This window comes from Sus scrofa, chromosome 17 (assembly GCF_000003025.6).
Source record: "Sus scrofa isolate TJ Tabasco breed Duroc chromosome 17, Sscrofa11.1, whole genome shotgun sequence".
NCBI classification, from domain to species: Eukaryota; Metazoa; Chordata; class Mammalia; order Artiodactyla; family Suidae; genus Sus; species Sus scrofa.
The window spans coordinates 41,163,134-41,176,938 of record NC_010459.5 but is presented as its reverse complement, the minus strand read 5'-3'; the positions used below and the strand labels follow the sequence as shown (position 1 = coordinate 41,176,938).

The 13,805-nt window shown below is 43.5% G+C and overlaps 1 protein-coding gene across 1 annotated transcript in view; it reads right to left on the bottom strand.

Annotated features, from left to right (window-relative positions):
- RPRD1B (regulation of nuclear pre-mRNA domain containing 1B) overlaps positions 4,322 to 13,805 on the bottom strand; it is a 78,648-nt gene continuing 69,164 nt past the window's right edge. Inside the window, exon 7 of the mRNA XM_021078140.1 lies at positions 4,322 to 4,745. Within this exon, the coding sequence (XP_020933799.1) occupies positions 4,548 to 4,745 (198 nt within the window). The 3' untranslated portion in view covers positions 4,322 to 4,547. The remainder of the gene's footprint in view (positions 4,746 to 13,805) is intronic.

Genomic DNA, 13,805 nt, shown 5'->3' with positions numbered 1-13,805 from the left:
TTACCGTCTCCTAGTTATCTGAATGCCACAAACACAGCTGATTTCTTTTTTCTTTTTTTTTTTTTTTTTTTTGGTCTTTTTGTCTTTTCTAGGGCTGCATCCATGGCACATGGAGGTTCCCAGGCTTGGGGTCGAATCAGAGCTACAGCTGTCAGCCTACGCCAGAGCCACAGCAACGCCAGATCCTTAACCCACTGAGCAAGGTCAGGAATCGAACCCGCAACCTCATGGTTCCTAGTTGGATTCGTTAAACACTGAGCCACGACGGGAACTCTGAACACAGCTGATTCCTAAGGCCCAACTCAAATGCCATTACAAAGATGCCATTGATCCACTCCCATCAAAAGTAATTTCTCTCTCTGAACTCCCACATTTATTCCTTATTCACTCAGAAATGATTTATAAGGCATCTCTCCTGTGTCTGGCACTTACTACATTTCGCATGATTATTTAAGACCTGATTTCATCTCTGCTACTTTTCTGTAAGCGTTTGGAGGGAGAAGATTACATCTTGTTCCCTTCTGTGTACTCAGAACCCAGCATAGGACTGGCTCACAAAAGGCATTCAAGGAAGGTATGTAGAATTCATTCTGTCTTCCCTTTTCTCATATCAGCCTCCTCCCCGGACATAGCTTCTCAATGGTAGGTTCCAGGCCTGATGCATCATTGTATCCTCCATATAAACACCTAGAACTCCATAGGTTTCTCTGTTGAGTACAAACAAAATGATTAAATGATGACGACGGCTTTAGTTTCCCTCACAACTGTCCAGCCAAGGTTTCTGCAGGGAGGTGAGACTTGCCTCTGGGTGTGGAGGATGGGTTGGGAAAACTGAGAATCTGCGATCCAGATGGGAAATAGCAAGAAGGAAGGAATGTGATCTTGCAAATATCTGCATAGAACAGGAAACCATAAGAGGCACCTGGAAGAATTAAAAGGGAACCAAACAGAACTTGTAGAAATAAAAAATATGATAACTTTTAAACTTAAAACTCAATGACTGAACTTGAGAGAAGGTTAGATAGAGTTAGAGAGAGAATTAGTTAGGCAGAAGATAAATGATCTAGAATATAGCACAGAGAAATGGATAGGTGTAAAACATAACAGGAGTTGCTGTTGTGGCGTAGTGGTTAACGAATCCGACTAGGAACCATGAGGTTGCAGGTTCAATCCCTGGCCTTGCTCATTAGGTTAAGGATCTGGTGTTGCTGTGGTTCTGGCATAGACCAGTGGCTACAGCTCCAATTAGACCCCTAGCCTGGGAACTTCCATATGCCCCAGGTGCAGCCCTAAAAAAAAAAAAAAAAAAAAGACAAAAAAAAAAGGACAAAAAATAAATAAAACATAGCAAAGAAATTGAAAGGTATAGGAGACATAGTAAGAGAGTCTAAAGTCCTTTTTTAGGAGTTCCAGAAGGCTAAAAGAGAGAAAAAGAGGCAAATGCAATAATTGAAGAGATGACTGAGCATTTTACAAAAGTGAGGAGAGCTAATAATCCACTAATTCAAGAATCCCAACAAGCCCCAGGCTATATAATAAAAATAAATGCAAGTCTACTAAACACATAATGGCAAAGCTGAAGAACATCAGAGACAAAAAGAAAAATCTAATGAGCACCTAGAGGATAAATTATTTTCAAAAGAATGATAGAGTGATGCTGACTTCTAAATAGCAAAAATGGAAACCAGATGATGATGAAATGCTATCTTTGATGTGCTGAAAGAAAATAGCTACCCAACTAAAATTCTACATCCACCAAAATATACTACAAAAACAATGCTTAAATAAAGATATTTTCAGACAAAATCAGAGCTTTATGCTTGTATAACCTCATTAAAGAAGATTCTAAAGAATATACTTCACGCAGAAGCAATATGAACCCTGAATGAAAGAACGCTTAAGATGAAAGTGGAAAGAAAGAGCAAAGACACCGATAAATACTGCTAAAATATTCACTATAAATAATAATATTAATGTCTTGTAGAATTTCTATCTTTCTCTCTGCCCCCCTTTTTTTTTAGGGCTGCAACTGGGGCATATGGAAGTTTCCAGGCTAGGGGTCAAACTGGAGCCGTAGCTACTGGTCTATGCCAGAGCCACAGCAACGCCAGATCCTTAACCACTGAACAAGGCACCACCCTCATGGATACTAGTTAGATTCATTTCTGCTGAACCACCATGGGAACTCCTCTCTCTTTCTCTTTTTATATGTTAGAATTATAAGACATGAAAACTATGACATATATGTCAAAGCAACATTGCAGTGGCTGGGGAAAAAAATCAAAGATACTGATTATATAAAGGTAAATATTCATGTTATAATTTCAAGGATAACATTTTAAAAAATAGAGACAATGCATAATCTCCAACCAATGGAGAGGGGAAAGAGAATAAAAACATAAGCCAAAATAGTACACAAAGAATAGAAAATAACATAGGAAGAGAAAAAGAGAAAGCACAAAATAAGCTAGCGAATTTATGCCCATATACATCGATAGTTATGTTAAATATCAAAAGACTAAATGCTCCAGTTAAAATATAAAGATTGATATTTAGTTTGAATTTGGAAAAATCCAGCTATATGTGGTTTATAAGAGGAATATGGGAAACATAAGGATATAAAGAGATTGAGAGTAAAAGTGTGTAATAGAATATCACTTATAAAAGAATGGTGATGTGACTGGATTAGTATACGATGAAAGAGACTTTATTAGTAAAAGTATTACTGGAGATAAGGGTGCTGTATAATGGTAATGATTTTGATTTATAAGAATAGGTAACTATTTTAATTTTATACACATCTAATGACATAGTTTCAAAATACACAAAACAAAACCTGATAGAATGATAAGGAGAAATACAGAAATTCAAATTATAATGTAAGATTTAAATACATCTCTCTTGGGAGTTTCCATTGTAGCTCCGTGGAAACAACCTGACTAGTGTCCATGAGGATGTGCATTCGATCCCTGCTGGCCTTGCTCAGTGGATTAAGGAGCTGGCGTTGTGGTGAGCTGTGGTGTAGGTCACAGACATGGCTCAGATACCGTGTTGCTGTGGCTTCAGTGTAGGTCTGCAGCTGCAGGTATGATTTGACCCCTAGTAAGCCTGGGAATTTCCATATGCCATGAGTGCAGCCCTAAAAAAGAAAAAAAAAGGAAAAAAAAGTACATCTCTCTTAGTATATGACAGCACATGGAGACAAAAAGTCAGTATGGATATAGAAGATGCATTTATCAGGTAGAGATAGGTTATGCCATAGTAACAAAAAAAGTTGAAGTCTCAGTGGTTTAATACAACAAAGGTTTATTTCTCACTCACACAAAGTGCAGTGGAGAACAAAGTCCAAGAGAGAGCATTAAGAACATTGAAAATCTTTTCCGTTAAGAAAACTTCAAGGGGAGTTCCCCTCGTGGCTCAGTGGTTTACGAATCCAACTAGGAACCATGAGGTTGCGGGTTCAATCCCTGGCCTTGCTCAGTGGGTTAAGGATCCGGTGTTGCTGTGAGCTGTGGTGTAGGTTGCAGATGTGGCTCGGATCCCGAGTTGCTGTGGCTCTGGCGTAGGCCGGCAGCTGTAGCTCTGATTAGACCCCTAACCTGGGAACCTCCATATGCCTAGAAAAGGCAAAAAAAAGAAAAGAAAAAAAACCTTCAAGTCCAGATGGCTTCACTGGCAAGTTCTATCCAACATTCAAAGAAGAAACAATTTTAGTCTTCCAGAGAAGAGGAAAAGAATAAATAATCCCTAATTCATTTTATGAGGCTAAAGTAAACTGCATACCCAAACAGCACAAAGATATGACAAGAAAAGAAATTTACAGGCCAATTTTACTCCTAAATATAAATAAAAATCCTTAATAAAGTGTTAGGCACAACAATCCATCGGTGTATAAAAGGATACCACAAGGCTATTCTCTATGACTCTGTTCCTGTTCTGTAAATAGGTTCATTTATGCCACATTTTAGATTCCACATATGAGAGATATCATATGGTGTTTGTCTTTCTCTTTTTCACTTACTTAGGGATGGACAGGGAGTTGGGGGTTGGTAGATGCAAACTATTCCATTTAGAATGGATAAGCAATGAGGTCCTGCTGTAGAGCACAGGGGACTGTGTCCAGTCTCTCGGGATAGAACATAATGGAAGGTCGTATGAGAAAAAGAATGTATAAATATGTGTGACCGGGTCACTATACTGTACAGCAGAAATTGACACAGCACTGCAAATCAACTACACTTTTATAAAAATAAATAAAAAATTCTTTTTGCTAAAAGTAACAATATCTCAAAAATTGGAACTCAAATGAACATGTACAATGTTATAAGTAAAACAACTGCTTTATTGATTTAAAAAAAAAGAAGAAGCATACCACAAGCCAAGCGGGCTAATCCCAAGAACACAAATTTGATTTAACATTTGAAAATCTATTCATGCAATTCAGCACATAAACTGGTTAAAGGACAAAAACTACATGCAGAAAACTGCTTGATAATAAATTAATATTTATTCATGATTTTAAAACTAAAAAACAATCATCTATGAAATTACGAACAGGAAGGATTTCCATAATTTGATAAAGAGTGTGTCTGTAAGCTCCCATAATTAATGATAAAATATTTACTGCAAGCTTTTCCCTTTGAGAGCAGAAAGTCAAAGATGCCCACTGCATCCGTTTTGTTCAACACTATTGGCGGTCTTATCCAGTGCAGTGAGGTGAGCAAAAGAGATAAAAGATGTAAGATCTGGAAAAGAAATAAAAGTCATCTTTCAAAGGTGCTATATTTAGTATGCATAGAGAAACCCCAAGATGATCTACAACTATGTTATTTAAATTAACAAGAAAATGTAGCATTCTTATTGAATACAAAATAACCATATTAAAAATATGATTTGGGAGTTCCCGTCGTGGCGCAGTGGTTAACGAATCCGACTAGGAACCATGAGGTTGCGGGTTCGGTCCCTGCCCTTGCTCAGTGGGTTAACGATCCGGCGTTGCTGTGAACTGTGGTGTAGGTTGCAGACGCGGCTCGGATCCCGCGTTGCTGTGGCTCTGGCGTAGGCCGGTGGCTACAGCTCCGATTCGGCCCCTAGCCTGGGAACCTCCATGTGCCACAGGAGCGGCCCAAGAAATAGCAACAACAACAACAACAACAAAAGACAAAAGACAAAAAAAAAAAAAATATGATTTGGGGGATGGATTGGGAGCTTGGGGTTAATAGATGCAGACTATTGCCTTTGGAATGGATTAGCAATGGGATCTTGCTGTGTGCCACTGGGAACTAGGTCTAGTCACTTATGATGGAGCAGGATAATGGGAGAAAAAAGAACGTATACATGTATGTGTAACTGGGTCACCATGCTGTACAGTAGAAAAAAAATAATGTATTGGGGAAATTAAAAACATTTTTAAAAAGGAAATGAACCAATATGATTTTGATAAAACAACCTACTGAATGATTGACTGAAGCTTGCTGGGAGGAAGATTTGCCCTTGGAGGGCAAGGTCCTCTGAACATTCAGAGATAAATGTGTGGGAACAGGTTATTTCGTGTGTGAGTGAACGTCCCGTAACTGGAAGGGTTCAAGCAGGGACAGGATGGGCTGGACCCAGGGGTGCTGCCTGGGCTCAGCGTGAGAGGCTTGTCCTCCCCAGGCTGGACCTCAGCACTTCTCACCATTGGCCCCACGAGGCAACCTCTCTTCTTCCTTTCTTTCTTTCTTTTTTTTTTTTTTTCTCTCCTTTACTTAATTTTTTTATTTTTAGGATAATTGAAGTGTAGTTGATTTACAACGTTGTGATCATTTCTTTGGTACAACAAAGTGTTTCAGTCATACATATACGACCTCTTTTCTTTCTTTCGGCTCCTCTCAAAATCAATTTAATCCTCCTGGTCAAGTGGGTAAAAGGAGCCAGGATTGACAGCTCCAAAGCATGTTTGCAGCAAGCCCTAATCTTATCGCTGGGCACTCCCCTCTCCTGGGCTCTCTTTTCAGAGAAAACCCCCAACGGAATTTCTCCTGTCCTGTCTCCTGCCACCCCCTGCCCCTGCCCCCATCCCACCAGACTTATCTTCCAAGTTTAAGCTCTGTGGCAAAGTACACAGGTCCCCGAGGGGTGTGGGTGTCAGCCTAAGGGCTTCTACACAAGCACAAACTTGTTCACCCTGTTCAAAGCTTTCAAAGGCTCCCTGCTGCCCAGAGTCATTTTTTTTTTTTTTAAATACCACAGACCCTTTTGATAAAGACAAATCTTTCCTTGCAAACAGCACCCCACTGAGTATCTTCCCTGTGCCCAGCACTGTGCTAAGGCTTTTCAGGCTTGACTTCAGTGAATCCCCTCTAAGCCCCCATGAAGTCACACCTATTACTAGCTCCCCAGGTCTCTAAGTGGGGACTTGGGACTGGGACAGCGTTCTCGGTTCAGGCCATGTGTCCTGAAACACCATGCTATCCGGTTTGGTTTGTTTTGGTTTTTGTAAGTGATTTGACATGGTCCCTTAAAGGCATAACAACACAGAGTCGTAGGGCTGCCTTCACAGGGGCAGGGATGGAGGGCTTGGACTCCTCAACCCTCCCACCTCAGCCCCTCCAGCTGCTCCGCCACACCGCTAAGCCACCAAATCCATCGTCCTCACCAGAGGGCCCGGGAGGCAGAGCACATAAGCATGCACTTTGGAGTCAGTCCTGTGCTTTCTGGTCCCCTGACCTTGGGCTTTGGTTTTCTCACCTGCAACATGGGGCCGACAGGCCTTCCCCCTTGCGCAGGGTTATCCTGAGGCTTCAATGAGATGGTGAATGTGAGGGCTCATCGCCCAGGAGGTGCTGCGTACTTGTTGTCTGTGGTTAAGGGCAGTCTCTGGGGCATGGGGTAGCTTCTCAGCACCTCCCTTGAGACTCTCAACATTGCAGACGAAGGAGGGGGTGGGGTTGGGTGGGATGAGGTGTGGGGTGGGAAACGAGCTCCGGAAGATGCTGTGACCCAGGAGTTGAGGCAGCCCTGACCCGTGCTGGGGACAGGGCCATAGAGCCTTACTGGCACTACGGCATCTGGAGCATCACAGACCAAGGCAGAGAAGTGACGCTGTTAGTAAGTCTGTCCCTTTGCCAGGATTCCATCCCCCCAACCCCACCCCTGCCCTCCGGGCGCCTCCTCGGACAGGCACCACAGGAGGGCTGAGGCCCAGCTGGCAGCAGACCCAAGTGTTGGCTGAGCCAGTAGATAACTCTGTAATAAACTGTCCCTCAAGCTGGAGGCATTAACCTTGCTGCCTGGGTCCTGGGGTTAACTCTTCCCTTCCCAGGCCCAGGGAAGTTGAGAGAGCACAGTTTGTGTGAGGGAGGACTGTATTGATTATCTATTGCTGCCTAGTGAATTATCCCCAAATTTAGCCACTGGAAATAATAACTATTAACTTTCAGTTCCTGTGGGTCAAGAATCTGGGAGTTCCCACTCTGGCACAGTGGGTTAAGGATCCGGTGTTGCTACAGCTGTGGCTTAAGTGGCTCTAAGTCAAGATTTTTAACAAAGCAGTAATCAAGGTATTGGCCTTGGTGCAATCATGTTGAGACTTGATTCAGGGAGGATCAAATTACAAACTTCCAAACTTAACTTGCATAGTTGTTGGCAGGCCTCCAAAGAGCCATGTCCAAGCTCACTTACCTAGGCCTGTCCATAGGGCTGCCTCATGTCAAACATTCCCCAGTATGAAGGATGAAGACAGAGCAAGAGAAAGCATCTGAGATGGAAGGCACAGTCTTTTTAAAACCCAACCTCTTTACCTATCCCTTCTGACATTCTCTATTTAGGTTAGCTGTATGTCAGTAAGTCCAGCCACACTCAAGGGGTAATTACACAAGGGTGGGAAACCTGGAAAGCCAGAGACCACGGGGGCGGGGAGGTGGGATGGATCATTTCACAGGCTTCCTACATCAGGGGGCTGCTGCTGGGACACATACTCATAGATCTGAGGCTGGCTCACCTTCAGAACACCTGCCCAGAGAGCTGGGGGTTGGCCCAACTCATTCCATCTATTGCCAACCCTGTTGATTCAAAATCCTAACTGGCTCTCAAGTCTGACCACTTATGTTCTCTTGACTAGCATGGCTCTGGCCTGGCCCCCATCATGTCTTACCAGATGGCATCACTCCATCACCATCTCCTTACTGGTCCCCCTGCCTCAATTCTGTTCCCCTTGGCCTCCACCCTCTGGTCCACCATCACCTGTCCCTTCTTCATAGTATTCAGGGGAGTCTATTCAAAACGAAATCTGATGCTGTCTGTCTTGGCTGGAAATCCTTCAGAGGCTTTCCACGATTCTCAGCACAAAGACCTAAGTCTTCTCCATGGATGAGAAGATTCTGCAGGGTCTGGCTCACCCTGAACCTCAACATCCCCAGCTCACAGCAATGCCGGCTCCTTTTGGTGCCTTGAACATGCCCTGTGCCCTCCTGGCACAGGCTTTGCATATGCTGTTCCTCTTCCAGGAACACTTTTCTCATCCCCTTCACCCAGCTAACCCCTCACTCATTACCATTGAGGTCTCAGCTCAAGAGTCACTTCCTTGAAGTTGTTCCCATCTGGCCCTAAGTTCAAGTCACCTGTTGAAAACTCATCCTCAGAGTCCCTCGGTGGTGCAGTGAGTTAAGAATCTGACTGCAGTGGCTCAGGTGGCTGTAGAGGTGTGGGTTCCATCCCCAGCCCAGTGCAGTGGGTTAAAGGACCCAGCATTGCTATAGCTGCGGCTCAGATTCAATGCCTGGCCCAGGAACTTCAATATGCTGTGGGTGTGGCCATAAAATTAAAAACAAAACAAAAAACTCACCCTCCTGTCCTAGCACTTTGCCAAGCCCACTGTGCTTTTATCTGATTGGTCACCGTCTGTCTCCCTGTAAGATGGCATGTGCCATGAGGGCAGGGACTGCATTTGGTTTTGCCAGCTGCATCCACAGTGCCTATCTTCAGTGGGGGCTTAAGAAACATCTGCTGAATTTTTAAAAAATTAAAGTCCTTGGCCAGATGATGAAACTACAACTTTGAAGCATAATTCATTAAGAGTCACAGAACTCCAGGGCTCAAAGGGGGCTCAGAAACCAGCCAGCTGCCCTCCTCAAAGGAAAGAGGCCCAGAGATGGGGAAGGACTTGCCGGCCGCAGTGAGAACAGGACAAGAAGCCAGGCCTCTGGATGACCGCTCACCTGCCATTTCCCATCTGTCATACACCCCGCTCACCTTCTCTAACCGCCTAAATGTCACCATTAACACTAGGTGAATGTTAACAGATCCTCGCTATCAGCCCTAAGACCTTGGCTCAAAAGTTCCAGAAGCTGCTGGTAAAGCCTCCTTTCTGGCAAATTATTTTCTTAGCTCTGGAACCACCAGTTCCAAAAACACACAACCAGTCCTAAAAATAGCCGTTTCACCCCAAATCCAGAACAAGCCCTGCTTTTGAAAATTCTCCATTTTGGGTTCCTCCTAACTGGAGCCCTTAGACCATCTGAGTAGGTGGGGCCCGGAGAGGTTCTGGGCCGATTCCGGAAGGGAAAACTGAGGCCAGAGAAGGACAGAGACTTTCCCAAGGTCACACAGGGAATCGGTGACAGGGTCTGGACAAGAAGAACCTGGGCCTCTCCACTCTCTGGCCAGTAATCCTGTCTCTGCAGCAGGCTGCAAGTAGCAGGACTGGATTAACATGCAGGTATGGCAGGCTCTGATCTGAGCCTAACAGAGTCTTCTTTGAACAGAGATTCTTCCTCAGACTGTGGTCAGCTGGGCAGACTCCAGGTCCTCAGCAGAGAGTAACTTTCGACATGCACAGAGAACAGGACGGCACTCCAGAACACACTGGCATTCCCAGAACAAACAAACTGACATCCACAAAAAAGGTTCCAAACTGCTCTTCAAATTCGTTGCCAAAAACGAATATATTTTTACATGCAAATCCAGGTTTCCACATACTCTTAGAAAAATCAGACAATCTGGTAACACTGATCTTCCCTTCCAGCATGCGACACTTGGCTGAACTGCGTAGCGGCTGTCACACACACACACGCGCCGGTCCACAGCTGGCCAGACTGCCTCCTTCTTCTTGCCATCCCAGGTCTTGAAGTCATTTGAGTTTGCAGCCTCTGTTCTCTTGGGATTTGAGAATCCCATCTGCAACTATTCCCCAGGTAAGGGGTCTCCTAGGCACTCTTTTTGGCCTCCAGGGACAGGGCGTTTTCTTCCAGTCTGTTCCATGGCTGGTCAAGTAGATGGTGGGGGGAGTGGGAGCTTGATTTGAACTGTGGCTTATCTGAATCTGTGCATAATGTGCCATGATGTACTTTCAAAATCTAATGAACTTTAATGACCTCAGAACCGGGACTGTCCATGCTTGTTTTGGCTGAGGCAGATAAGAAAGCTGCTCTTGGGAATGACTTCACAGTCCTTCAGGCCATCAAAATGAAATCCAGATGCCACAGCATTCCGGGCAAACTAGGGCCCAGGTCTGAAAGGCCCTTTTGAAGTTTCAAAGGCAATCAGTGCTGATATCAAAGAGGGTTTGGAGGTCTGCTTTTGAGTTCCTGAACAATGACAGTGCTAAGATAAATTACCTTTCTATGACCCTGCCAGGAGCTGTCACCACTAACCCGTGTTTCCTCATCCATGGGGGTGGGGGGGGGGCTTATAGTATTGTCAGGCCACTGAACCCTTCATCAAGAGGTGGCCTAAGGAATCTGGGCAGACCCTATTAGAGTTCTTGGCAAGCTTCAAACTTTGGAACTCTAAAAGCAATGGCTGGTTCCAACCACGCTTATCGGTAGTCAAATCTCAAAGCCAAGAGAAATATTAGAGTCCAGGACTATTAGATATGGGAGGGTCTTTGTAGGTTTCATCTCTTCTCTCTACCTTAGCTGAGAAGCTCCCAACAGCACCCCAGAGTCAGCCAACTTTGGAGGGGCAATATCTTCCTGATAATAGGTCAGAGGCTCTCCCCACGGAAACATCCGACTCCTGCCCCAGCTTATCCTCAAAGTAAGAACCATTTTTATGCCTGTCTTCATCTACATACACTGAGCACCACTGTATTTGGCCTCTCATCTGCAGGCTAAATGGTTCCAGGCCATCCTTCCTGGTGGCCTTGATTTTGTGGCCTAGCTGTTCTTCTGCAATTGGCCGGTGTCTCTCTTCAGCATTTTTTCACAACAGCTGTGAGTTTAAGAGGGCACAGTGCCTGCTCTATGACCTCCAGAGAAGAACGCCTGAATTCAGCTGTACCACAGCCTAGGCTCACACGCCCAGAGTTTGCTTGGGCTGATCCTTATCAGTAAACAGCTTTATTTATTTAGCAAATACTCATGTAGCTCAGTTTACTTTAGTAATAGTCATTAAATCCCCATAACCTTTAGAGTCTATTATTATCCCCCAGCATACAGATGATGAAAGCAAGACACAGGGAGGTAAAGTCACACGGCCAATGTGCCGGTTAAGTGGGGAGACTAGGACTTAAAATCAGCTCATTGGAGTCTGGGGCCGGTGCCCTAACCTCCCTGTGCTGTGTCTCCGTGCAGCTTTTGTTACCGTTAAACACGGGGGTGAAGATCTCCAAGGAGATCTGGAAATACTAAGTATTACTGAGAAGTCAGCATCACCCTGAGATGTGAAGTGACTTGTCTAAAGTCATTCCATTCTGCAGTGATGGAGTTGGGACTTCAACTGTGTTTCAAATTCAGGGCTCTTTGCTCCAGCCTAGAGCATGCCACGTCAACTAATCAGATTTAACCGAAGAAGAATCCTCCAAGGTAGCAACATCACAAAGATTCTACCCAGGGAAGTGAAATGCATTCTAACCTGTGAGCCCACTTGCATATCTAATAGGCCACAGTTACCCACTGGGTTCCTGGGGCAGGGAGAAGAGAACTACTCAACCTAGGCATCTGGTATTTTGAAAATTCACACGGGCTTAATCTCCAAAATATATAAAACAATTCATAAAACCCAACAGCAAAAATATAAAAATAAAAAATAAAAATAAACCCATCCAATCAAAAAATAGACATTTCTTCAAGCAAGACAGATGGATGGGCAATGGGCACTTGAAAAAATGCTCGACATCACGAATTATTAGAGAAATGCAAATCAAAACTACACCGGTCAGAAGGCTGTCATTAGTAAGTCTATAAATAACACATGCTAGAGAGGGTGTGGAGAAAAGGGAACCCTCCTACACTGTTAGCGGGAATGTAAATTGGTACAACCACTATGGAAAACAGTATGGAGGCACCTCAGAAAACTAAATGTAGAATTACCATATGATCCAGCAATCCCACTCCTGGGTATATATCAGGAAAAAACATTCAAAAAGAAACATGCACCCCTATGTTCACTGCAGCACTATTCACAATATTCAAGACATGGAAACAACCTAAATGTCCATCAACAGATGAATGGATTAAGAAGATATGGTATAAATACACAATGGAATACTACTGAGCCATAAAAAGTACAAAATAATGCCATTTGCAGCAACATGGATGGAACTAGAGACCCTCATACTAAGTGAAGTAAGTCAGAAAGAGAAAGACAAATGCCACATGATATCACTTATGACTGGAATCTAATAATATGGCACAAGTGAATCTATCCACAGAAACAAACAAACCAACTCATGGACATGGAGAACAAACCTGTGGTTGCCAAGGGGGAGGGGGAGGGAGTGGGATGGACTGTGAGTTTGGGGTTAGTAGATGCAAATTACTGCATTTGGAGTGGACAAGCCATGGGATCCTGCTGTATAGCACAGGGAACTAAATCTAATCTCTTGTAATGGAACATGATGGAGGACAATCAGAAAAAGAATGTATGTGTATGTACAACTGGGTCACTTTGCTGTACAGTAGAAATTGACAGAACATTGTAAATAAACTATAATAAAAACTTTAAATAAATAAATTATAGCTTTAAAAAAATAAACCCAATACAAAAAGATACACACAAATAAGGTCCTACTGTATAGCACAGGGAACTACATCCAATCTCCTGGGACAGACCATGATGAAAAATAATATAAAAACAAGAACGTATATATATGTATGACTGAGTCACTTTGCTGTATAGCAGAAATTGGCACAATATTGTAAATCAACTACACTTTAATAAAAAATTTAAATAAATACATAAATAAAAAGAAATAGGAATCTCTGATATCTATTCCCCCCCCAAAAGAAATATATAGAGACCTCATTAAAATTCATAGCCCAATAATTCAGAAGTCATCATGGTCCCTGCTAGACTGAAGTCCACATCATATTAATCCCAGATGGGCAAACTTTTGTAAAGGGCCAGATAGTAAATATGCTGGAAAGGCAGTCATACACAGTCTGGTGACTCTTGCGCAGTTGTAGGAAAGTGTTCTGGGGCCTGAATCACTTCTTTACAGGAAAATACAGAGCCCTCAGAGCCAGTGCCTTGTTTGCAAATATCTTTCCCTTGCTAACAGGCTTAATGTGTTTTTCTTCTGCTTAAGCGTGTGCATCATATGGCACCTGGCCAATCCCACTGCTTATATCTGTTCCTAGTAGGAGGAAACAGGGTTCTCCTCCTACAACACAAGAGGGGCACAGGCAGACCATCTTCCTGCATCAGCTGCAGGACTGGATCACTGGTCCTATGGAATCAATGATCCCCATTAAAGCAGATCTTGCTCTGTCTCTTCTGCGAGTAAAGCATAATTCAATTCAGTGCCTATGTGTCATGTCTCTCTTGGTGACTCCGATATCTGAAACTATGAACTTTAAATTTCTTACTATCTCTGCCTTTTAATT